This window comes from Mytilus galloprovincialis, chromosome 3 (assembly GCF_965363235.1).
Source record: "Mytilus galloprovincialis chromosome 3, xbMytGall1.hap1.1, whole genome shotgun sequence".
NCBI classification, from domain to species: domain Eukaryota; kingdom Metazoa; phylum Mollusca; class Bivalvia; order Mytilida; family Mytilidae; genus Mytilus; species Mytilus galloprovincialis.
The window spans coordinates 13,631,251-13,657,433 of record NC_134840.1 but is presented as its reverse complement, the minus strand read 5'-3'; the positions used below and the strand labels follow the sequence as shown (position 1 = coordinate 13,657,433).

Genomic DNA, 26,183 nt, shown 5'->3' with positions numbered 1-26,183 from the left:
GAAAAGGAATATCGTAAGAATATCTGATTTTAATTTATTTGATGAAATATTTGTTTTTCGCAATGCATTAATATTTTAAAGCATATTTTTAACATTTTATTGAAAAATCATTATGTGAATCAAGTAAAAAAAAAATCAATGGAGGAAAGATTTATTGGGAACTCATTTCTCTGCTTTCTTTCTTTCAAGACTTGACTTCATGTCCTTATCCAAATGATCAAATTATATGTATGTAGAAACATTTAATATAGGTTGTACTGCTTACTTCAAAGGACAAGGTTGACTCTAGGCTAAATATGTTTCTCCTTAAATTTCATTTTTTGTTTCAAAATGTCCATAATTTGGTTCTTAAATGGATCTATTTCCAAACCTTACTTCATTGTTAAAACCAGGGGGGGGTCCAGGATATTTTAAAGGGGGGGCGTAGAATAAAATATTTCGCCGAGCGAAGCGAGGCGAAAATTTTTTTGGGCTTAAAAACATAAAATAATAGAAAATTGCACTAATGTAACGATTCCTGACTTGGAGCATGTATATTTTATAGTTAAAGTGTCAGGGTGTGACATTTTTTATGCCGAGTTCTCTCCATTAATTGTCTATGGTATATTAAAATGATTGGGCAGTAGACCAATAACGAGAAATTCCAAACTCAAGGGTATAAGGAGTAACCAAGATTTTATGAACGAGAGGCGTGATTACGGTTGAGGGTCCATGGGGAAGATCAGAAGCTCCTGAATTTCAACAATTTAGCATCAAATTATGAAGTTATCCCTCTATTTTTGATTAAGTTCGGGTTTCGTTGAACGACACACATGATACAAGACAAATAAACACTGAAGAATAAAGTTCTTTCGTTCTGAGTATTGCTTTAATGTGGAAATATACATATTTCTAGTATAACTAGCAGATTATAACGATGGTTTTTTTTTTTTTTTTTTTTTTTTTTTTTAAAGGGGTACGCCCTTACCTGGACCCGCCCCTGAAAACTCTTCATAAGAGTAAATTTTGGCTTTTTTAAATCACAATATTTTGGACATAATGTAAAAATGTCATGATTTTGTGGACCTAAAAGCTTGAAGAAACCTTGGCCACAACCACCGATCCAAAATGTTCTGTAACCCAGAGTTGCCAATGATAATATTGAATCCCTACCACAAAAACTTTCTGGATCTTGGGTGGAGGTCAAAGAAAATTATAAGGCTTAAAACTGTTAAGCATTATTGAAAATTTTATCTATAATACATACTTAAAGAGTCAATACTTTGTCATTTCTAATATGATGTGCCAAAATATAATTATTTTGTATAAATAGTATATATATATAGTTAGTCAAATGCGTTTTGTTTAAATATACTTTTTTTCACTTTTTAGGACTTTTGGAAAATGTTGTTTGTGCTGTTTTTAGACCCTTCTCAACAAAATTTGTTTTACATGCACATGTATAAAAATTGCGGTTTTTATCCAACGCAATCATAGGTTTGAACGTTGTTTTCAATTTAGACTCGTTTATACAACTCGTCTAAACATCAACCCAACAATGTTAGATCTGTAAATTTGCTTTCGCAAATTTTTGGTTCTTCCCTCGCCGGGATTCGAACCCATGCTACTGTGATATCGTGACACCAAATCGCCTGCACTGCAGCCGTCCCGCTAGACCACACGACCACCTGGGCTCTCAAAAAAAGAGCTTTCGGTGGGCATGTGTTACCTTTCCACTTCAGTTTTAATCTAGCGGCGTACTACAGTACATGATATATAAGGCATGAAGATGTTATTGTTACAGATCAGCTAAATTATCTATAGTAAAGGATCCTACAAATTAATGTAAGATATATATATTTCTATGTGAAATTTGCAGTATTTTAGTGTAATTAAAAAAAATATCAAAATCTTAGGGTTAATTTTTACCCTTAGTGACTTACTCCTTTAAATGCAATAAGTATCCCATTTACATGATTAAGTTTAAAATATATACAACAAAATGTTTTAATTTGAAAGGCTAATTACCTGTCCACAAAGAATGTGACATAAGTACTTGTGTGACTAATCTATGTCTCAATGGTCCTAACTTATGGAAATCACTTGACTTTGGTGTAAACAGCTGGACAGTTTGGTCTGCAAACTTTTTCTGAAAGAAAACACCACAAAAATGTTCAATCTGTAATTTTATTCATACAGCAAATGCAAAGAAGTTTAATAGATTTCAATTCTTTTATTTGTTTGTAACATAACAGAGTATGAAAATGAAGAAAAAACAAAATTTTGGTTATTTACTCTTTACTATTTTGAACATTTGTCGATAGGCTTTAAATACACTATGAAGTAATTTCTAATAGATCTTAATTTTAGACAAGAAGACTGACTTTATAAACTCTATTGAAAAAAAAAAATCTCCAAAATTTTCCACATTATGCAGCTTAAAATCTTTATTTTATTTCACAAAAAACACTTAGTGAAGTTCTCAATTCACAATCAAAACTACTGCTAATATACATTTTTTCCCATACCTTAATTCTTATATTACTGGTACAAGGTACATTTTCTAACATAACATCTACAGGAACAGCTAATGTTAGTCCTGCAGTGAATTTTAATGGTTTGTCTGTTGGACCAGTTGGGTCATTTATCACTGCTGTTATCTTTCTGATTTTATTTACAATGGGGAAGGCTGATGGCTTTATCATGGTGGTGGCATGCTGTAAGCTAGTGATGAATTCTGGAAGACCATTTAGGTCAAGGTCATCAACAACAGAGAAAATATAAGTTGTGAAAGCATCTGGATGACACTGACTTGACAATAAGTAACTGAAATAAAATAAAAATAAGTTCAATTGTTTTTCCTTTTAATGGAAAAAAAGATCATACTATAAAGAGTTAAAATATAATGATCATAAAAATGTTATTTTCAATTCATTATGCAATAACCTTGTAGACTAGAACAGAAATCATGACCAAAAAAAGAAAAGTTTTTCTTGTTTTGCTGATATCTCAAAATGTTTGATTTTTTAACACAAAATAAGCTTTTAACAAAAATTTTCTTTCAAATAGAAAAAGATATTGAAAAAGGACCTTTCTTAAATTCAAATACTCAATGTTCATATGAGTTAAGGATGTACACCTCTGAGGAGCCAAAAATTTCTAGAATTAAATTTTTTTTTATAACCTGATTTTTGGGTTTATAAGACTGAAAAAGAAATAATTGATGAAGAAAAAATCATATGGTGGTGCACTTCTTTTGTTGCTACGGTTCTTTGAAAATACACAATTTTGATGATTTGCCCAATTTTTCCCTATTTTTGGGCTATTATCGGGAAAAAAATCACAGTTCTACAATTAAACTTTTTTTCATACTTTCTATAAAGTTGAAGTGGACCAATCTGAATAAATTTAATTTAAAACCAGGTGCTCTGCAGGGTGCACCTTTATACGACCCCAGTGGTCAAACCCTGAACAGTTGGGGCAAAGTTGGTCACAATATTCAAGCTTGATACTGTCTGAATTTGGATTGTGATCAAATTTTTGACATAATATAGGTTTTTGTCACAAGAATTGTGTGGTGAAAGATCTAACAAAGCTATTGCACAATACTGTGCAATTAAGGATTTCTTCTTGAAACATTTCAAAATTCGAAATTTGAAAAATTTTGAAAAAAAACGGAATCCCTTAAAAAAATGGCTACACCCCCCTCCCCCAACTTATTGAAACCCCCCTTCGAGCAATAACCCTTAAACTCAATCCCATGCTTTCCTTTGTAGCATTGAACTTTGTAGTATAATTTCAGAGAGATCCATACACTTAAACACAAGTTATTGTCATGATTGTTTGGAAACTAGAAACATGCTTCTTTTTTTTCCTTTCTTTTGCCCCTAATTCCTACATATTTTGGGCCATTAATTCAAAACTTAATCCCAGACTTCCCTTTGTTATATGGTACATTGTGGTACAATTTCAGAGAGATCAATACAATTGCACACAAGTTATTGTCTGGAAACTAGAAAAATGCTTGTTTTGGCCCCTTTTTGGCCCTTAATTCCTAAACTTTGGCCCCATAACCCCTAAAATGAATCCAAACCTTCTACTTGTGGTTTTCAACATTGTGGTATAATTTCAGAGCAATTGAAATACTTGTACACAAGTTATTATCCTGAAACTAGAAAAATGCTTCTTTTGGGCCCCGATTTCCTAAACGGTTGGGACCATCATTCCTGACCTTCCTTTTGTGGTATTAAACCTTCTTAAAAAATTTCATCAAGATCTATTCACTTTAACTAAAGTTATTATCCAGAAACCAATGTGTCTTCATACAACGCAGACAAAGACATCATACCATTATATTCAAAAAAATTTTGGGGTCGTATAAAAACTTTTAAGAAGGTGTTAATATAAGAAAGTTTTATCATATTTTGATGCTTTTTTCTTTCAAATTTACCATGCTGTCAATTTTGTAAATTTGTAATTTTTCTCAGTTTTAAGAACAAAATGCATTTAATTCAACTTTTTTGTTATAAATGAATGTTATAAATAAATGTTATAAATATGTAAGAAATTTGAAAAGACAAAAATCATTAAAGGGATGTACATGATTCTCGTTAAATCATTTTTTGTACTCCTCACCCGTTTTCTCAAAGTTTTGGCTAAAAAGACTGACTTGATTGGTCGTAAAATTTGAAAACTGGATTACTCAAAAACTATTCATTGTAAATACACAATTTTTTCACAGAGATATGTTTGATTATAATATTTTTAAATTCATTGATATGTTCTTCTTGTATCACATGTTTTGGAAATAAATCCAGAAGGAAATTTCAACGAGACTGAAACGTCCGAAGAATACATCCTTAACAAAACTCTTGACTGAATGTAAAACATAAAAGTGATCGGTTGATAAACAGAGTGATAACAATAGTATCTACAAAAAAATATAATCATTAGAAAAAAAGATGTTTACTTCTTGAGGAAATAACCCTTGAAAAACATAACAAAATTGATCTCAACAAAACAAACATGTGTGCAGTTCCTTTCAATAAAAGCTAACTCACAATTTGTCAAATCCATACCTTTTGAGATTTTTTATGAGTTTTGTGTAATTTTGTTTCATATCCTGTTGTTTTTCATTTGTCATTTCAGCTTTCATCAGAGTTAAGATTTGTATTGTGATAGCCTTCAGTTCTGTCTGCCTGATCAGTCCTATTTCTGCTATACCCAATCCAACAAAAATGTGCTGACATATTTTGGTCAACTCCAAAATCTAAAACAACAAAGATTTTGTTAAGTTTCATCCATACATAATTGTACTATAAATGTTTGAAATCAGAAACATCATTAAATATTTTGAATACATTACAGGCTGAAATGAATTTAAAAGTAAATTTGGTATCTGTTTATAAAAAAAGTATAATAATAAAAATATTAAATTGGTAACACATGCCAGGTCCTAGTTGGTATGTTTTTTTTTTTGTGTAACCTGAATAAAGCTATTAAGATTGTGATGCCCTCACATATAAAATCCACAAGCAGAAAAGTTTCATCTAGGAAGATAACTGACAGAAATGAGACAGTAATACATGTACAATGTCAACATACATGCTACAGAGAAATATCCCCTCCCTGTATAAATAAGGAATAAAATTGTGTATTGCAAAGTGTCATTGATGTATGATAGACAAATTATGATAAAGGTCTTATAATTCCAGTAACAGTGTTCAGATTAATATGGTTAACTACACATGCTGGCAGACAATCCTACATACTAAGTATGAGATGTTTCTGTAAAACAGCACGGTCATGAAAATATGACAACAAATAATCCTACCGTGGATGAAAGCTTTATGTCAAATGGTTTCAGAGTTTTGACATGTTTTGACCAGATGGAGACTCACGCTCTCGAAACAAAATACAGCCTTCAACAAGTGTCAATACAATGTCAGTCTAAATCTTTACAAATCTATGAAAGCTGTCAATAAATCAACAGAAAAGATAAAAAAAAATGTATGCCTTTGCATGAGTTAATGACAAGTTTTTGCAATATAAGATTTTTTTATCTAGTGAAATCTATGGAGTATTATAATTTCATTTAGTGTTTTTGTTTGTTTGTGAACTGATATTTCAGAAATTGAAAGACATTATCAATGCATTCAGAAGAACTTCTTTAACTACATACCTTTTCAACAGTAGCAAGGGTATGGTTGTCCATTATACAACTACTAGAAACTGTTTGTTTAGTCATCAACTAAAATGAAAACATTATCTATTAACTAATTATAACTATGTATACCAATCATTATATATAACAACAAAAATGTGTCCATAGTACAAGGATGCCCCAATCACGCTATCATTTTATCTGTTCAGTGGACCGCAAATTAACTACAAATATCATATCATAAGAAACATGCCTACTAAGTTTCAAGTTGATTGAACTTCAACTTAAAAAAACTACCTTGACCTAAAACTTTAACCTGAAGCAGAACAGACAGACAAATAGACGCACCAACTGAAAAACATTATGCCCACAAATGGTGCATAAAAAGAAACAAAACAAGTGAGCCTGCTCAATTTTTTCTGACAGTGTATGGTATAAAGTGTGGAAATTATTGTGATATCAACCTAGTTATTGCTAGTTGATCATAAATTACTTGCATTAATAAAATAATCGCAATAATTTCTGAATTGACAGTATTACCTGTGTCAATAACAGCTGACTCTGTAGAAAGTTACCGATACATTCAGCAGATGCAGAATTTCTACTATCTAGTTCAGATATCTTGTGTAGATCTCTGAAAGTTTAAACATGAAATATATTATATAAAACAGATCAATTTTAGCAAAGGAAAGAATATGTTAAAACATTTAATACAAATAAATTGTTATCATATACCGTCAAGTATAAAGGTAGATTTATTTATTCATTTCTTTCATTTTTCCAAGGTTTATTTGAATAAGCATAATCAAAGAGCATGTTTGCTCTGAGGAATATGATTGCCATTGTTTTCATTGATACATGTATTAGTATTATTTTCAAAAATAATTCAACTGCACATGTAAAATGTATTTTACGTAAACTGAATAGTTATTCAACTTTAAAAATAGCCAATCATCGATACAATTGTATGAATAATGTAATTATAGTGTTTTATTTTTGTACTATCAATTCCAATTTTACTTTCCACAGCAGTCACTGAGAGTGAGAGAAGGTATTTCACTTTGTACCTTATCGTTTATTTTCCTACGTGAATATTCTAGGAGGAATCTCATTTCTAACTCTTTATTAAATATTTAATTTCCTTTGGGTCAGTGGGCATGACTCCTTTCAGTACAAATTCCTCTTTTTAAATTGGGATGGCTTTTAATATAATACAACGTTTAAAGGAGACAACTCGAAGCGATATGGAAGACTCCCTTTCGGCTGAAGGGGTGTTCTAGTTACACCTTTACGTTGTGGACTACATTTATTTTAATTTAAATGATGCATATGATTTTAAATTATGCAACAACAATAACCCTCAATAGCAGACAGAAATAGAAAGGATCTCATGAGTTTCAAGTTAATCAATGAAGTTGGGAATCCAGAGCAATCATTCAATCTGATACCCCTTGAAGTCAAGAAAACTATATGCATGTGTATAATTACCTAAACAAACCCTAGACTTGTGATTTGTAGCAAGGACGTACATGTATATTCAATGTTAATTAAACAACCTAGATGGTTCTCCATCTCTTTATGGAAGTACAATATCAAATATCAGTATCATAACGGTGACATATAAGAAAAACTCCACTTCAGTTCTTATATTACAGAAATAGATTTATCAGAATTCAGAGAACTCTCGCATTTTATCAAAACTGGGGAATTCCCTCTGACGTGTTTCTAAATTTATATTACACTGAATATAAATACTGCTTAATTCTGATTTTCCGTGTTGTTAAAAACACGCATATAAGTCAAGGGAAATATCAAACATGAAGATTACGAGAAGAAGATTATAGGAAAGATTGTTTATGTTCAATCCTTTTGTTTGGTTTTACCTTTGAAAGCAAGACAATCATAAGAATCTGAGATTTTCCTTAATGTTTAGAATAAAACGGTTGACGTGAGGGCATGACCCTGAGTCAATGGTAAGTCTACAGATTACTTTAAAGTAATAGTATCCCAAAAACAATTTTCCAATAGGTATCATATTTCCAATGTTTTCTACCAATAATAGTGATATTTTGTCAGGGGTTTCTGGTATTGCTAACCTGAATGCCTCAAACATGCAACCTGAAAGCATGTAGAACAAGTCTTAAGAAATTTCTTTAGAAAAATCAAAACAATTGACTTTGGTTATATTTCAGATACTAGTTTGATTTCTTGTGTTTATCATTGAACTTTGAATATACTCTATTTTAGTTTTTCTCATTCTTGAACATAGTTTGTGGTCCATCTTACTTGACTATAACTTGTAACATTTGTTGTGCTGTATTATTTTCCATAGAACAGATATTTTCCACCTGTTGTGTGATCTGTTGTATAAAGCTAGACACACTACTGGATGACCCTGGTAAATTATCATCTTTGTCTTCATTCTGATTCTGAAATTATATCATATGATACTTAAAGTTTAGTTGCCTAAACATTACTTATGAAAGATATCCAGAAGGTATAAATCAAGAAAGGAAAGAATTTCTGGATCCCTATTTAATGATCACACAATGTATCAATTTTGATCAGTAGATACTGTAAGAAAAATAATATGACATGTTCACAAAAGCAGCAAATGACTGCATTAAATGAATATTTGCTTACATATGATTTATCCAACACAACTAATGGAAGCTTTCTTTTCAAGTATTGTAATGGATTAACATTGACTTGGTTTATATAAGCAGAATTTGTTTTTTTCCAATAAAGCATGCAAGATCAATATATCAATATATTTGTAAATGTACAAGGGTCATAATTTTAGATAAATAAGATTTCATTGCCTTCCTTTTATTTTGAAGAAGATGTAGGAAAAATATTTGTTATCAATACATCATTTACATAGTCTGTACTGAATTTTATTTAATTACTTTAATGGCACAAGATAGTGAAAACAATCATGTTTTTATCAAAGTTTTGAAAATATTATCTTTTTAATCATAAACCCAATACCAAAAGATATTCCTTCTTGTACATGTAATTAAATAAGACCCCTCTTACCTTTAACACTGGTACAAGATCTGGTAAACTTTCCCTGAGATATGTATAATGTTGCCAAGTGTAGTCCTCAAACATGGTCATCATAGTAGGACAACTGAAGGCAGCATTAAATACCATCAATAACACACTAATGTCTGGGAGTTTGTTAAAGTCATAATGATGAATTTTAAACAGAAGTATGATGACATTTAAAATCTATGCTGCAGAGCCTCGCTTTTTTCTTTTTTTTATCATCTTGAAATATTTTTGTTCAAAAGGAATGCTTACTTACTCAATCATGAGTATGATGACAATTAGATAAATGTAATATGGATAGAATTTAACAATAAATGCACTATGAACAAAATAAAGATAAGTTGTAAATTCCATAGCACAAAAAAACCTATGATTGCTAAAATTATTTAAATCAAGCCTGAAGAAAAATGCTTTTCAGACATATATTTAACATGTACAAAGTGTCAAACTGACAGATAAGGTTAGAGGTTGAGATAAGTTTTTAGGTTAAATTATTAGAAATATACCTTTAGGACTGTTCCAGAAAAAACATAAACGGGACTTGTGAAAGGCACTTTGAAATCTTTTCAATGGTTAGATGTTATTATATTCAGTGAAAGTGCAAGAGAAATCCTAAAATTTCCTCTAAAGATGTTCTTCAATTTTCAAAGTGCCTTCTCTGGGAATGATGCATATTTAAATGGAACACCATGAACAAGATGATTGACAACAAGTTATATAGAAATTAAACAAAGGATACATGCTGGATCATCCATATCTGGTTCTGGTGTATCGAAGTAAGGATGAAGACACAGGAGTGTAGGTACCAGTGGTAAGGTCAAATGTGGATGTTGCTTTCCTAAAAACTTCATACATCTGAAGAAAAGAAAACATACAGAAAGTTACTTTAATATATTTCTTACAGACTTATTGTAATAAATCATCTTTTTTTTGTATTTAAATGCTTTTTGTATGTGTTACACTTCAAACCTCAATAATCCACTAGTGAACATGTATGACTATTTTCTAACTCTATTACAATGGATGGTGTGAACAAATGTTGTTGTTTTTCGTTCAATGATTTCCCATGATTTTATCGATATAATGGAGTTTTTTTACTTTTACCTATTTGGTTGATGAGTATACTATTAAGAGCAACTTTTGTCAAACCAACCTAGAAAAAATCTAATTGCACCAGTTTGCTGTCTATTTATATCTATACATGTATATATATGTTGATATTGGCAAACTTCCGATGTCACCTTGATGAATTAGATGGCATCTTAAATACACACAAAATGTTGATACATATTATCGAGCCCATACATTGTAAATTGTTTATTTTAGACTTTTGTAACTTAAAACAAAAATGTGTCCCCAGTACACTGATGCCCCATCCGCACTATTATTTACTATGTTCAGTGGACCGTGAAAAAGGGGGAAAATCTCTAATTTGGCATTAAAATTAGAAAGATTATATCATAGGGAACATGTGTACTAAGTTTCAAGTTGATAGGACTTGAACTTCATCAAAAACTACCTCGACCAAAAACTTTAACCTGAAGTAGGACGAACTGGTGGAGGAACGGACAAACGAATGGACGCACAGACCAGAAAACATAAATGGGGCATCAAAACCCATAATAATAAAAATTTTAGTATGTTATAAATCAAATACCAGTATGAGAATTTGAATCAAATTGATGAACATGAGTTTGACAGCTAATGCCCCTTTAACAAGAAAACATTATTGGCAGGACAAAATTATTATCGCTCTTTATTGTGTTTTGTCATAATCTACTTTTTATAACATGTATTTTAATTAAAAACAAAATAACGGCACAGTAACTCACTTCCAAACAGATCTTTTATCTTGTGGATATCTCCTAAGGTTATCTAGTAGACCTACAATACAAGCATTCAAGCTTTCTTTTGTTGACACTCTTACATCACATAACATGTCTCGTAAAGCCTCTCTAGTAGTAGTGGAGAAATCCTGTCACAAAACAAAACAACATTTTGTCAAAACTGATTGGGTTTAATACTGTAAAATCTTTCTCGTAAGTCAGTACTCTTCAGTAGTTGTGATTTTTTTTAACTTTTGTTAACATTTTTGGTCAATATTGGGAGACATTTAATTTATTTAAAGCTGTTTGGACCTATGATGATTTTGAGCTTGACTATATTTATCAAGAGGATATGTTGACCCCTATGTGTAGTTTTTGTGTGTTGTTGAGTATATACAAACTAAGCCATTTGTCCAACAAAATTTGAAAAATAATGAAATAAGGGACACAAGGAGACCAGCTAGATTGCTCATTTACATATCATATTTGATAAAAAACATAACTAATTTTAACTATTGTCATGTATACTTTTTCAATGGAAAAGCGTTTTTAATAAATTTTCATAAGGTCTTATAGACCATACATTCCTTTCAATAGTACTGATTAATTTCCAACAGATATTCTCATTTTAACCTGCAATAATCAAAGTATATTTCCAACTGGTCTTCACATTTTTACCTGTAATACTACAAGTATGATTTCCAACTGGTCTTCACATTTTTACCTGTAATACTACAAGTATGATTTCCAACTGATCTTCACATTTTAACCTGTTATACTACTAGTATGATTTCCAACTAATCTTCATTTTTTTACCTGTTATACTACAAGTATGATTTCCAACTGGTCTTCACATTTTTACCTGTAATACTCCAAGTATGATTCCCAACTGATCTTCACATTTTAACCTGTTACACTACAAGTATGATTTCCAAATAATCTTCATTTTTTAACCTGTATGCTTTGCAACTGATGTTTGCATTTTTACCTGTAATACATGTACATCAAGTATGATTTCCAGCTGATCTTTAAGTTTTTGCCTATAATACTATTGGTGTGATTTCCAACTGATGTTCACATTTTTACCTGTAATACCAAATATGATTTCCAACTGGTCTTCACATTTTTACCTGTAATACTCCAAGTATGATTTCCAACTGATCCTCACGTAAAGTCACATGATTACTTAGTTTTCTCAGACTGTTGATAGCATTGAGTCGTACACTTTCTATCTCATCATTAAACATATCTATAATACTATCCTGAGATAAAATAGCAAACTCCTGGGACTGGGCTGCTAACTCACACAGTGAATCTAATGCTGCATTCCTCACCTCTACAAAAGACATTATGAAATGTTCAATTGACCGCAGAGGTATATCAACATTAATGAATGATGGACTTCCCCTATACATGGTTTACCTTAACCACTGTATCACATGAATGTACAAAGGAAATCTTAACCATATACATGGTTTACAATTTGTTTGTACCTATATTGACCTTTGTGTAAAAACTGTTTTGGTTAAAATCACTTCTTATCATCATGGATAGCTTAATAGTAGGTAAAAATTGGTGCTTTGATTTGTAACTATCTTCACAAATAACATTTATAAGTAAAAACATGTAATATATAATTGCAGAGTAAACAATTAAAAAAAAAAACCAAGAAAACAATTCTTGTCAAATGGTATAGTGTTAACATGATGATAGTAGGCTGTAAAACCATGTTATATTTCCATGATTACTATTTTTGTGTGACCATAAAAATGTAATTCAACTCAACTTTTCAAAAATTACAAATTAAAATATCAAGATGTAAAATTTAAATCTATGATTAACCAAATTAAAAGTAAATCATCTTACATATATGCATGCTAACCTGCTTATCAAAATTCTCACAAATAACTTAAGGATGTTTGCTTGTCATGTTTTGGAATTTTTGTCAGATTTTCCAAATCCTCTGGTTTTATCCATTTGAATGCATTAAAAGGTTTGCCCATGGACACCCATTTTTCTTTTTATAAATCTTTTACATGTATAATTATAAGCCATTTGTAAAAGACTTATAAAATCTTATTCATTTTTTAATAGTTTTTGAGAACTTTAACTGGTCAATGATAAAGAGCTATGAAAAATCAAGAGAGAACATTTTCCACCCAAAATTCCAATGGCTAATATCTCAAAAACAAGCACATTGACCCCTATATTTGTTTTGCTTTTTTGATTCCTCAATTAATCCCCTATCAATATATACTAGTATTATGGAAAGCTATTTCTTTTGAAACTGAGCAGCGAACTTCCTTAAACTACCTTTTTGTCAACAGTACTTCAAATTTGAAGGTGATTATGAATGAAAATTCATTCAAGGAGGCTCACAAGTACAAAAATTTCAGCAAAATATTAAACATTTTTCTTTCATTACAAATTTTATCTATTACAGTGAAACCTGTCCAAACCGAACACCCACGGGATTTTGCGTTTTGTTTGGTTTTCACAGGTGTTTGGATTGTAGAGGTAAACGGAAGTCGACACCAAATAATTGGCATATACTGACAAGGGATAATAGGTGACAAAACAGACGACAGTTTATTTTTGTGTTGATTTAGATGTAAATGTAAAAATAAAAGAAGATGAAGAAAGACGTTTTGCTACATTTTTGTTTATAAATCAAACGCCACTCCGTCAATCACCCTCGTCGTTGGGAGACGTCCGAAGTGGAGCGATTTTGCTTTTTATAATTATTTTCTCATCCGTTAATTCACTGACCAATTCAGATTCACAGTCAATGTCAAATGACGATTCCGTAGTTGAATCGGGAACATCATTATACACACGAGTTCTCGGACTAAACTGGTCACCCGCTGATTGATACTTCGGCACACAATAACAGTGAAACAACAGCAGGGGTCCAGTTTATTCTCGAACTTTCTCGTTGCCAAATAGCTAACGGAAGTCTTCGGGGGCATTCGTTTCAAATATATAGGGCCTATAAAGGGAATCCAGCAATCGAAATCCATTGACCTTGTTGTGTTGCACGACTACTTAATCCGGTGAAAGGCTTTAAAATTATTATTTAATTAAACAGTTTAGCTACAGAATGGCAGTTTCTATTTTGTGGCCGTAATTATTCGAGTAAGGTGCATTTAATTGATCTGAGGAAAAGTTCTTTTCTCGTCATTATCGGTGGTGGGGTACCTGACCAGTTTAACGTTTCTGTACAAAAAATCACTTTATACATGGACACAGACATGCTAATTAGTTTGTAATAACAACTCACAAGTTCATTAAACCTCAAATACCTTCGGGGATACTCTACCATCCTGTGTTTGTTTAATTAAATCATGCAAATAATTAATAATATTTTATTGTTTTGATTGGTATTGATCAATTTTGACAGGTAATTTTTAGATAATAATTTACTAACGAGCCTTCAAAAAGCTTTCGGAATTCGGTGTTGACAGGGTTCGGTTTTTTCAGGTTAGATTAACGTTAATTGATAGGGAAATTTTGTGAGACTTTGAAAATTGTTCGGTTTAAACTGAAATTCGGTTTTATCAGGGTTCGGTTTACCCAGGTTTCACTGTACACTATTAGTTGTTACTCTATAATTTAATACAAAAATTATCCAAACAAATTGATTCATTTTGGCCCCAGATGACTTTTAAAATATTTATATCATAGAAAAAGCTCCAAATTATCTCCCTTTGGTGCAAAAATGCCATTTTTTTGCATTAAATTTAGTAAAACAAATAAATGAGATGAAGTAATATCTCTAACATCCCTATTACCCAGAAATTCATCCTCTGTTCCATGTACAAATGCTCCACAAGCTCCCATGTTCATCAAAGTTACAGATTCTGGAGCTACTTCATCTTTTGGAGCATCATCTGCCCATTTTTGTCCTGAGGACCATTCTCCAGAGGCATAGTGGTCCTTTGCTCTCTCATGGGCACTTTTCTTTTGCTAACAATTATAAAGTATAAATACATGTTTAAGGACAGACATAATTACCTAACTGCCACATAAATGTATGCTACTGTTGAACCTATCATTTTTGTTTACATTTTCATGTTGTGTTGCTTTTAAATGTTTCTTCTTTAATAAACTGTGTTGATAGGGAAATGGATGACTGAGTACATATAAAATACACCAGGCCTGGTTTATGTATCTATTTAAAGTCAGTGGTGGTTGTTAACCTTTCTTTTTAGCTAGATCTTTAGTTATAGGCATTGGGTTTTCTTAAATTTGTCCAAAGATGATTTAAAGCTTTCAATAAAATGTGGGCACTTTTTTATGACTAAAATATGAATGGTCAAGATATATTTGTTTATGATGTCATGTAATTCAGTTACAATTTGAATACTCAAATATATGTTAAGACTATTCTTAAGATCTATACCATATCTATTCCAAACTTCTGTATACTGTATTATGAAAAATACAATTTACCAGGTAATGTATTTTGGAATACATTTGTATCATCAATTCTGAATCTGAACCATCAAAGGAGTAGGTTCAGTAAGACCCCTTTTTGGCCCCAAAATATAGCAGTTTTTCAAAATTGTTAAAATGTAAACTTTTAGTTATTTATTGGACAGTAGAATGCTTATGCTACATAAATATGGGCTGTTTTTGACAATACAATATATATACATATATCGGGTACTAGCACCATTAAGTCATGCTAAATTACTGAAATCTTCACAGTTCTAGCATTTTAGTTACATTTTAGACAGTTTTCGTGTGAAACGAAAGTGGCCGCATTCGTGTTCATCCTTAATATTGAAATGTAAGTTGTATTTTATGATAATACATAACATATATAAAGGTTGAGGATGAACACGGATGCGGCCACTTTCATTTTTTGACAAAAATCATCTGAAAAGTGACATTTTTCGGCATATTTGGTAGATTTTTCATATTTGAGCTTGAATCGGGTTGTTTTTAATGACTATATCAGTTAAAATCTTTCACATAAATTAATTGATTCAAATGAAATAGACACCTAAGTGTTTAAAAAGTGGTCAAAATCTTTCGTAAGATAAACTTGAAATTTGAGGCCAAAATCGGTCCTTACCGGACCTACTCCTTTTCTTTCCAATTTAAAAACATCATCAAATGTAGAATTAGGTGAGGTCAATGTTTATCAATCATTATTCATCACTATCAAAATACTTCACCTACCCTCATGTTTGACATAAGTTTTTTGTCCAGTGTCTGTTCTAAAAACTTGGGACTGACTTGATGTAAAGATCCCTGAAAAATCAATCATACTTGTTATTCTATTCTAATAGCTGTATAGGCATCTTACCAAATACTGGAATGTGTTGGCCAATAGTACAGAAAATCAAAAGAAATTTATTCTTCATTAAATAAAGTCCAACATTTTTGTGATGTAACATATATAACATAACAATTTTCATTTCAATTTAGAACATGCACATTAAAGGGAGATAAGCATAAAAGTTTGATAAACCTGGTCTTTGGGAAAAAGTGAATCCTAATCTGTGTTGACAAGTTTAGGTGTGATGAAGTTGATTTTTTATAGGTCTAATGTGAGGTTTATTAAAGAGCTTTACTAACCAGTAAAGTTGCAGCTTCCACTCTGACTTTCATTGATATATCGTTCATCATATTACAGATCTTGGCAAAACCATCGTCAACAAGTCTGATTTCATCATCAGACTCTGGAACTGGCACCGTACTTAAATATAAAGATAACACTCTAAATCATGTTCCCTATGCTTAAATGTCTCAAATGAAATCAATGCATGTCTAGCAGGAAATAAATTACAAATAATCAAAAACACCATTCTTGAAAGAGGGACGAAAGATACCAAAGGGACAGTCAAACTCATAAATCCAAAACAAACTGACAACGCCATGGCTAAAAATGAAAAAGACAAACAGAAAAACAATAGTACACACGACACAACATAGAAAACTAAAGAATAAACAACACGAACCCCACCAAAAACTAGGGGTGATCTCAGGTGCTCCGGAAGGGTAAGCAGATCCTGCTCCACATGTGGCACCCGTCGTGTTGCTTATGTGATTACAAATCCGGTAAATTGTCTAATTCGGTAGGTCATATTCATGAAAGGGAAGGGGATTGTAGTTACGACGTAAGGAACATATCCGATATCATTTGTGAAACGGTTATTCCATAACGGTCAACCAACTCGTGATGGCGTCCGTAAAATTTACGAAGGGATGATTTCAACTTCACCATTTGGAACTCTTGGTTTAATAGCTTCCTTGTTAGCAGCAAACCTCTATCAAGAAAATCATGATAGGAAATGCAAGCACGGGAATATCGTATCAATTGGGAGATATATACCCCGTATGCAGGTGCTGCTGGAATGTTGCTACTTAGAAATGGAAAGTTATGCTTATACACATGGACATCTCATATGTATTTAATATGTATTGCTTGAAATGGACATATATAGAATAAAAGAACACTCACTGTACATGTATGTATGTTGTTAGTGCTATCAAAAGTAGAGACAAAGCATGGAAAATATTGTTCAGATTGCATTTTTTTTAGATGTTTCACAAGATTCAACTATTTTATAACTTCTATCTCAATAAGTTTTAAAAAGATGAAATGCATTAAATAAATGATGACCTTTCTGGATAGAGATGACATAAAATCCACATCAGTTTGACAGCAGCTGTTCTCACATCCTCATAATCATCTGTTAAAGCCTTACATGTACGATCATATACAGATAAATCTATAGACTGGCCTCGCTGGTGTAACTGTTGCTACAAATAGTAAAAAATGTCAGTGTTAAATCTTACAACTACTGTGTAACAAATAACATTCTATGTACATGATGTAAAATACTTTAAATTCAATTTCAAATAAAAACTATGCTTTTTTTCCACCCTTGTTGAATAAGGAGAAATACTTTAACAAGTCCCAAGTGCTCATATTTTTGTAAAATCAAACAAGAATGTGTCCAAAGTACACGGATGCCCCACTTGCACTATCCTTTTTCATGTTCCATGGACTGTAAAAATTGGATAATAATCTAATTTGGCATTAAAATTAGAAAGATTATATTATAAGCAACATATGTAATAAGTTTCAAGTTGATTGGACTTCAATTTTATCAAAAACTACCTTGACCAAAAACTTTAACCTGAAACTCCTACTTTCATTTTCTATGTTCAGTGGACCATGAAATTGGGGTCAAAAGTGTAATTGGGCTTTAAAATAAGAAAGATCATATCATAAGCAACAATTGTACTAAGTTTCAATTTGATTGGACTTCAACTTCATCAAAAACTACCTTGACCAAAAACTTTAACCTGAAGTTGGACAAACGAACGGACGGACGGATGGACGAACGAACGAACGAACGGAGCCACAGACCAGAAAACATAATGCCCCGCTACTATCGTAGGTGGGGCATAAAAATATGAATGAACTAAGCAAAATTAACACATTTAAGGAATAAAAATTACGTTTTTATATGCACATGTACATAAACATTGGCCACAGGAAAAAAACAAGTAACAGTAGTTTATAAGCATCTTTATTCACATGGAATGGCTTCAACTATTGTATTTCATTTTAGTAAGCCATAGGGCATGTTGGGATAGTTGAATTTATATATGTAATTATTCTTAAACTAGACATGGTGTTTGTTTACACTTTGGTCAGGTTGTTGTCTCTTTGACACATTCCCCATTTCCATTCTCTATTTTATGGTATAAACACTGAGCCATCTGAGAGGAAAAAAAAGAATTGGCTATATTGATTTATCTCTTTGAGGAATAATAGGTACTTAAAATAAAAGAGTATAAAAGTTAATATAATATACCACAGCTCTGAAGGCACTAGACCTAACTCTGGGGTCCTGGTCTTGTGTAAATGATATTAATAGTGTTTGTACAGATATATGTTCTTCTGATTGGTCAGTATCTTTAGAAATGGTATCCTGAGATCCAACAGCACCAATCAAATTTAAACAGCTAGATCTTACTACATGTTGTGTATGTTTTGAGTGCTGAAACAAAGAACATGACTTTACTGTTATTATCACTGCTTATGACCATGATGACAAAAATCATTTTAAGTTTGACAGTTATTATCACTGCTTATGACCATGACAAAAATCATTTTAAGCTTGACAATGTATTTTTTGTATTGCATTATAGAAGAGTGGTTGTAGGTTCTCATCCCCTATGGATATTACTAACCCCCTATGAATCTGTAGGGGGTCAGTAATTAACCGTATAACAAATTTATCACTTGCAGGACTTTTCCTGCTGAGTTTTGCAGAAAAATAAACAATGAAACCCAACAACATCAATAGATGACGTCATCATTAACAGTAGACGTGACGTCATGAACCCTCTCTGAAATTTACTAACCCCCAATGGATCCATAGGGGATCACCGGGGTGTGATAATGATTTTAAGGACTTTATTTCTTTTCTGTTTTAAAATGCATGGATATACTGAATCTCTGATGAAAATTACATATATATACTTTAATTGTGAGTAAAAGTTTGAGATGCCTTAACTGGACATAAGCATGATAAGAGGACAATAATGTCTTTCAACTTTAAAAAAAGGTAAATATTTGTACTTATAAACAGTGAATCCATATCAAAGGGTGTATATAGACCTCACATTTTGCCATTATGTAAAGATTGATGGTGAGTAAAGGAGTGTATATATTTAACATTTATGTCACACTTACAACACCACATACTGACATATAAGCCAATATCTAAAAATGAATTATTTGTCTTTTTACTGTTAAATTTAATGAATGTAAATACATGTTTACCTCTCTAGCAAGCTGTACTATCTTAAGATGCAGATCTCTATTGTCAGGGGCAGATAATCCAACTGTTTGTAAACTTTGTATCAACTGTCCAACAACCTTGTGGGATTCTAAAATGACAACAGAGCTGACTGTATAAAACACATTTCCTAAAGTTTAATATGAATATATGTATTAAAAAGTAAATATTTCAAAATATTTCTCTTATATATTCAAACAATTGTCACCAAATTGTTTGTGACTTTTTGTCCTATCAAATTTGTGACTTTATGTCCTGTGACTTTTTGTCCTGTGACTTTCTGTCCGTTTACCAACATACACACACTTATTACAACATGTATATATTATATCTAAATGTCATAAGAAGCAACCATTTATTGACATATGAAACTAGAGGCTCAATGAAAAACATGTAATATCATGAATATGTAAAAATTCTTAAAATATATAGACAAATTATGACCAGTGATATATCAAAAGCTCAATAGACAAATTATGACCAGCTGTGATATATCAAAAGCTCAAGAGAAAACTAAAAACAATGTTCTGTATGATAAATCAACAAACAATAATTTTGTACCAGCAGAAATATTTGATTTATATTAGCATTCAATAAACTCTGAAAATATTCAAAATAAGACCAAAAGTCTGCCACATAGAACTCCAGGAGATTAATTCATATACCTATAGGTGCTGACCAAAACTGTTAAACTGATGAACTTTATGTATGTGCCTGTCCCAAGTCAGGAGCCTGTAAGTTGTAACTCAGTGGTTGTCGTTTGTATATGGCTAAGTATTCAGTAAAGTGCTGTTTCAATGGGTGTCCCAGAAAAATGCATTTTTTTCATATTTTAAATTATTTTGAGTTTTAATGCAGGTAGCTAATCAATTCACTGCATGATGAAGAGATAATATAAACAGTCTCATATGAAAAGTTTATTGTTGAATAAAGTATTTTATAAATGTAGTGTTGAATTTCCTATTTTTTGCATGCTTATTTTGTGACATGGTCGAATGACCCAAAATCAAAATTGTTTTATTAACCTTTTTGTATGAATGGCAACTAGGTAAAAAGGATTTTCAGGTAAAACAATAGGGTTGGCAAGGTTAAGGACACTAAAACATGAAAAATCATCGAAAAATAAGGATTAAAAACAATTTTAAATGGTCATGTTGTTGGACTAACATTTTCTGTCTTCTTCCTATGTGAAAATGAAATATAAGTTATGTAACAATGGAGGGCAATTAAATGCACAAAATATCTTGAGGCTTGAGCTTATTAACTAAAATGTGATAATTCATCATGAAGTTACAGCAGAAAGTTTTATTTTTTTCAGGAATTGTCATTAAAGTTTACTCTTGAAAAATCTGTCCAACCGTTACGGGCGAAAATTTCAATTTTCATTTGCAAGTTGCCAACTCAGTTTAAGTTTTATTTAATGTTTATGACAACAAATTTTACGACAATCGCGATGTGCATACGGTATTGCTGTCAACTGTTCCTTTTTACTTGAGGTCAACGACATTGAAGGGGTGAACACTCTTTCTGTCCAACCAAGAGATGGAAGTTACATCCAACATTTGTCCAAAAAAATGTTACGTCCAACATCCAAGATATTCTCTAAAATGGCTACCACAAGTCACAGAATCAATTTCGCTTCTACTTTGACAATTACTTAACCTTAACTACTACCATATAAATGAAAAATAAAGAGGTTTTAAACTGTTGACAGTCTAAATTTGACATAATTTTGAAAATTAGGACGTAACAAGAGTCCATTAATTTTCTGTTGGACGAACCGTAGGACAAAATCTTCTAATGTCGGACGTAACAGCTTTTTAAAAGTAAAAAGAACCTTGTTAACAACTAACAAGTCCACATAAACTAAAAAATAGTTCTCAGACCCTTCCTAGTCTCTTCTTAAGAGGTGCCCATTTTTAAATTCCCATTAGGATCAGTAAATTAATGAATTCTGTCCTATGTTTGTCCGACAGGGAATATAATCTGTCCTATGTTTGTCCTACAGTTTTTTATGATTTTGTTTTATCCATTTATTTAATAATGAACCATTTTACCTCTTGCTGAGGAACACCAGCTGTAGATATTAGTATAAACAGCATAGTTTTGATTTTGTTTTTGACTTTCAATGATGCAAATGGAACTAATTCTCATCCAAAAATGTCCCCGTTTGTCCGACATATTTTAAGATTTTTCCAACTTATAAGTTAGTTTTTGAAAAATTTAACAAAATGATATACTTTAATTGAAGATCTTATGAACTGTCAGAGAAAAATTGATATATTTATTAACTAGGCCTTCATATAAAAGGAAAATATTCAATTTTTCAATGTCCTGTTACGTCCAACATAACCTCTGTCCAACATGCTATTTAGGTCTAATTTTATGTTTTCTGACTAAATAACTATCTTTTTACATGTAAAACCCTAAACTAGAATCATTCTCCTTTCAGAAAATCATGTTATTAAGATTGAAACAGCTACTTTTAAAATCGTACGTGTTGTCACACACTAACAACACTATACTGAATACTTAGCCATATGTGTTACATAATTGTTTTACGTTAATTTTTTGTACATAAATGAGGCCGTTGGTTTTCTTGTTTGAATTGTTTTACATTGTCATTTCGGGGCCTTATATAGCTGACTATGCGTTATGGGCTTTGCTCAGTGTTAAAGGCTGTATGGTGACCTTTAGTTATTAATTTCTGTGTCATTTTGGTCTCTTGTGGAGAGTTGTCTCATTGGCAATCATACCACATGTACATCTTCTTTTTTTATATTGTCAAATTTAAAACTTAAATCAGAGTCTGAAAGTAAGACCAAGACCATCATGATCATATTATATTTAAAGTATTGACAAGGTAATTTGAGTACTCCTCACATGTCAGAAGGTGTGTTTAATAGAGTGTAATTGAATCTGGATATAACATCTTGTATACATGTACATGGTCAATGTACATGGTCAATGTATATATACATGTTACAAACATGTAGGCAATAAATGTAAAACACATAAGTACATGTATCTTCTCTAATCACAAGCACACTGACTGTTTTCATGGTTTTACCCTAAACATGCTGAATATAGTAAATACCATTTTTAGATGAAAACCTAAAATATAAGTGAACTTACATGTATATCAAAATGGATAGGGCCTGGGGGATTGGATAAAACCCTGGGACTATTGCCACACTGCAGTGACTGCACCAATGTTACAGGGGAGAACCTACAGTATATATCTTTACTTACTTTCTGTTTTCAGGAGTGATATGATTTCCTCCACTATAGTATCTGCAGCACATTGTGGGTGTTTAGACAACAATCCTAGGATGTGTGCAATCTTCCATCTAACAACTGATTCCTTTTCTCTGTGATAATGGTCTACCAACTGCCTAACAATATTTACAGCATTTTCTCCAATCTGTGACAACTGACGTTCTAAGTGTATTAGACTACTGACTGCTTCTTGTGTGCTGGTCCCTACAGTTAGATCAAGGTGGACTTCTGGCAGTAGTGGTTTCTGGACTAACTTTAACTTTTTGATAGGTCTAGGTTCCTCCTTTAAAAGAAAAGATAAAACCACATATATATAAATAAGTGAATAACTTAATTGATTGATCATTTTGAAGGAATTAAGTGATCTTAATTTTAATATTCATTTCAATAAAGAATCTATTTTTTCGTGTTTCAATATTACAGGGACATTGACATGAAAATCAGGTTAGAAAGGAAAATTTCCATTATCCTGATTATCCATTTTACATGTAGCAGGTTGAAATTACATGTCACGGTAGCCAACTTGATTATCTGAATGGACAGGTTAAAAAGTGATTCTAGCATATTAAACTCATAAACCATGTGTAATGAACAGTCAGGGGACTTACTGAAATAAGTGATTTTTAAATCACTTATTCGAGTAGCAAATTCAAAGTTTTTTCACAAAATGTGATTTTGTAGTTTTACCAAAATTTAAAACACATAGGTTTAAATAATATCTTTTCCTGAGTAAAATTGAAAAAAATGTATTTTTTGCTTCTTTAAGTAGCAAGGTTTATACCTTTGATGCTATCATTTAGCTGCAAATTCTATTTTAGTTGAAAAAAAGCTATAATAATGGCTTTACCTAATGAACTAATACTTTCTCAACAGATTTTTCCCAGCAGTTGGAGTATTTTTCCTGTAAAGTTCAAGGTTTTATCTTTCAGATTTCACTGTTCGGGGGTGTTGAAATTAGTGGGGGTTATTAGAAATAATGATACTTAAAGAAGTGACTTTTGAGAAGGAAATTGAGGTATGATACTTAAACAAGTGATTTTTATGTCATTATCCTAGATTCAGTACAAGGTCATCACCTGAAATGACCTGGTCATCCTAGACAACACAGATGTTGGTTCTGATAAGTTTAGAAACATAATTAGTCCCTGGAAAATTAGTAATCTATATATATATTTAAATCTACAGTAAAATTAAATCACTTCTTCTAGTGATTATTTTGTACTACTTATTAATAAATACATGTACATGTAGGTGATTATTAAAGAAAGGCAACTATTACTTCCAACCTTTATGGATATAATGTTACTTCAATCAGTGATTTAGAAAATCACTCATTTAAGTAAGTCCCCTGACTGATGAATGGCCTTTGATAGTCTAGTAATTTTTTTTTTAATTTGATTCTTTTATATATTTCAGAGTTCAGTGTGATGTGACATCCATTTTTACTGAATTTATACACATTAGTGTTTAGGGGCCAGCAGAAGCCCTCATCTGGGGGCAGATGCAGGATTTTCTGGTTGTGTTGACGACACAACGGTGGCCATGAGCTGTTTTCTGCTGGTTACAGGTACCTCAAATGACTGAATAACACTTGAAATTTTAATACTAGCACATATTAGTGACTGTTATAAATTGATTATTAAATAATAGTATATTATCAATGTATTTTATAACTTATAAATGATTAACAGAAAGCAGATACAATGTAAGTTCATAAAAAACTTTTTAAATTTAGTGTGTACATCCAATATGATGAGCACAGAAATCACAATCGCTGACGTGTTCGATGTACACATTAAATTTAAAACGACCTTTATGAACTTATTTGATTTCTGTAAATCATTTTAAAGTTATAAAAAATCGATAATATATTATTATTTAATAATCATACCTGCCAACCTCTGAAACCTTCAAAGAAGGAGATCTCCCTCTAAGCTATGACAGCTGAAGGGGAGATTTTGCGCGAACGACATTTCCAAGTGACATATATATACAAATGTATGACCTGTTTATTTATTCTTCTTAAAAACACATATAAGAGTTTATCATGTTTATAGATCTACTTATTTTTTTTTAAATATGGTTAATTCTATATATAGTATGTTAATTTGTTTTTTTCCTTTTCATCATCTTTTCAAATTAGCCTCTCATCAGAACAGCTTTTCAGTCAAGATCTGTATCCAGTGTTTATTCATGGAGCAGACAACAAATGTAAGTTTTTAACAACCTTGACTGGCTATACAGCCCTCGCACGGTCGGCTCAGTGCTCGAAGCATTTGGTGAGCATTAAAATAATTTAGTGCCATCGGTCAGGAACAGGTGGTGGTCGCCATTTTGGAGGTCGCCATCTTGGTTTTATGAGATGTTTTGGTTTGGTATGTTTACTATTTTGATGTTCTTTCTTCACAACGGCGGCTTTCAGGGCCAGTTTGGTCAGCTTGGCAGCCATCTAACCCCGATGATAGAGTACTGGTAGATGAGTCTTGGGCGTAGTGCTAAAGATGACAGGAAGCATTATCAGGACCAAAGCTGTTAGGCAGTGAAATGAAGGTCAATCATCTAACACCTAGGATACAGCCCTTGGACATTATTCGGCATAACACTCCCCCATCTACAATGGGTTTTGGAATGCATGTTAACGCGGGAATATGCCAACTTCTACGTTTACTGTACAGCGTTGGATTAGTTTCTGTCATCTAAAGTAGTAGCTCATCAAAGATAGCGGGTAAAGGAGAGCAATGAATTACAGTCTTCACAAATTGATCTGTTTATATTGTGTGCTATGTTTTATCTAGTGCCTTCGAATTTATCTTTAAAGTTATCTGATATTAGATTTTGACATTATTGTTTACATCGGTAATTTTTACAGATACACAACTTGTAAAAATATACCTCTGACGAGTTGTTAGCTAAGTACAACGGATATAATTGTAACATAGACAATATCAGTTGTAAGAAGTTAATGAAAAATAAAAAGCAATAACCTGGATAACTTGGCTAAATTCGGCAACAGCCCTTTTCTTCAGCAAAGCTGCCATTCGGAAGTGGTGGGAA

The 26,183-nt window shown here is 31.7% G+C and overlaps 1 protein-coding gene across 1 annotated transcript in view; it reads right to left on the bottom strand.

Moving 5' to 3' along the window:
* The window catches only part of LOC143067228 (integrator complex subunit 4-like), a 27,629-nt gene extending 1,446 nt beyond the window's left edge, over window positions 1–26,183 (bottom strand). The window contains exons 1-18 of the mRNA XM_076240338.1: window positions 26,114–26,183; window positions 23,103–23,412; window positions 19,835–19,941; window positions 18,861–19,046; window positions 17,657–17,796; window positions 16,609–16,729; window positions 16,210–16,281; window positions 14,814–14,988; window positions 12,153–12,358; window positions 11,029–11,171; window positions 9,936–10,051; window positions 9,182–9,315; window positions 8,429–8,571; window positions 6,683–6,776; window positions 6,161–6,229; window positions 5,058–5,248; window positions 2,508–2,805; window positions 2,008–2,128 (exon numbers count right to left, since the gene is read on the bottom strand). Coding sequence (XP_076096453.1) covers window positions 2,008–2,128; window positions 2,508–2,805; window positions 5,058–5,248; window positions 6,161–6,229; window positions 6,683–6,776; window positions 8,429–8,571; window positions 9,182–9,315; window positions 9,936–10,051; window positions 11,029–11,171; window positions 12,153–12,358; window positions 14,814–14,988; window positions 16,210–16,281; window positions 16,609–16,729; window positions 17,657–17,796; window positions 18,861–19,046; window positions 19,835–19,941; window positions 23,103–23,412; window positions 26,114–26,167 — 2,680 coding nt within the window. The 5' untranslated portion in view covers window positions 26,168–26,183. The remainder of the gene's footprint in view (window positions 1–2,007; window positions 2,129–2,507; window positions 2,806–5,057; window positions 5,249–6,160; window positions 6,230–6,682; window positions 6,777–8,428; window positions 8,572–9,181; window positions 9,316–9,935; window positions 10,052–11,028; window positions 11,172–12,152; window positions 12,359–14,813; window positions 14,989–16,209; window positions 16,282–16,608; window positions 16,730–17,656; window positions 17,797–18,860; window positions 19,047–19,834; window positions 19,942–23,102; window positions 23,413–26,113) is intronic.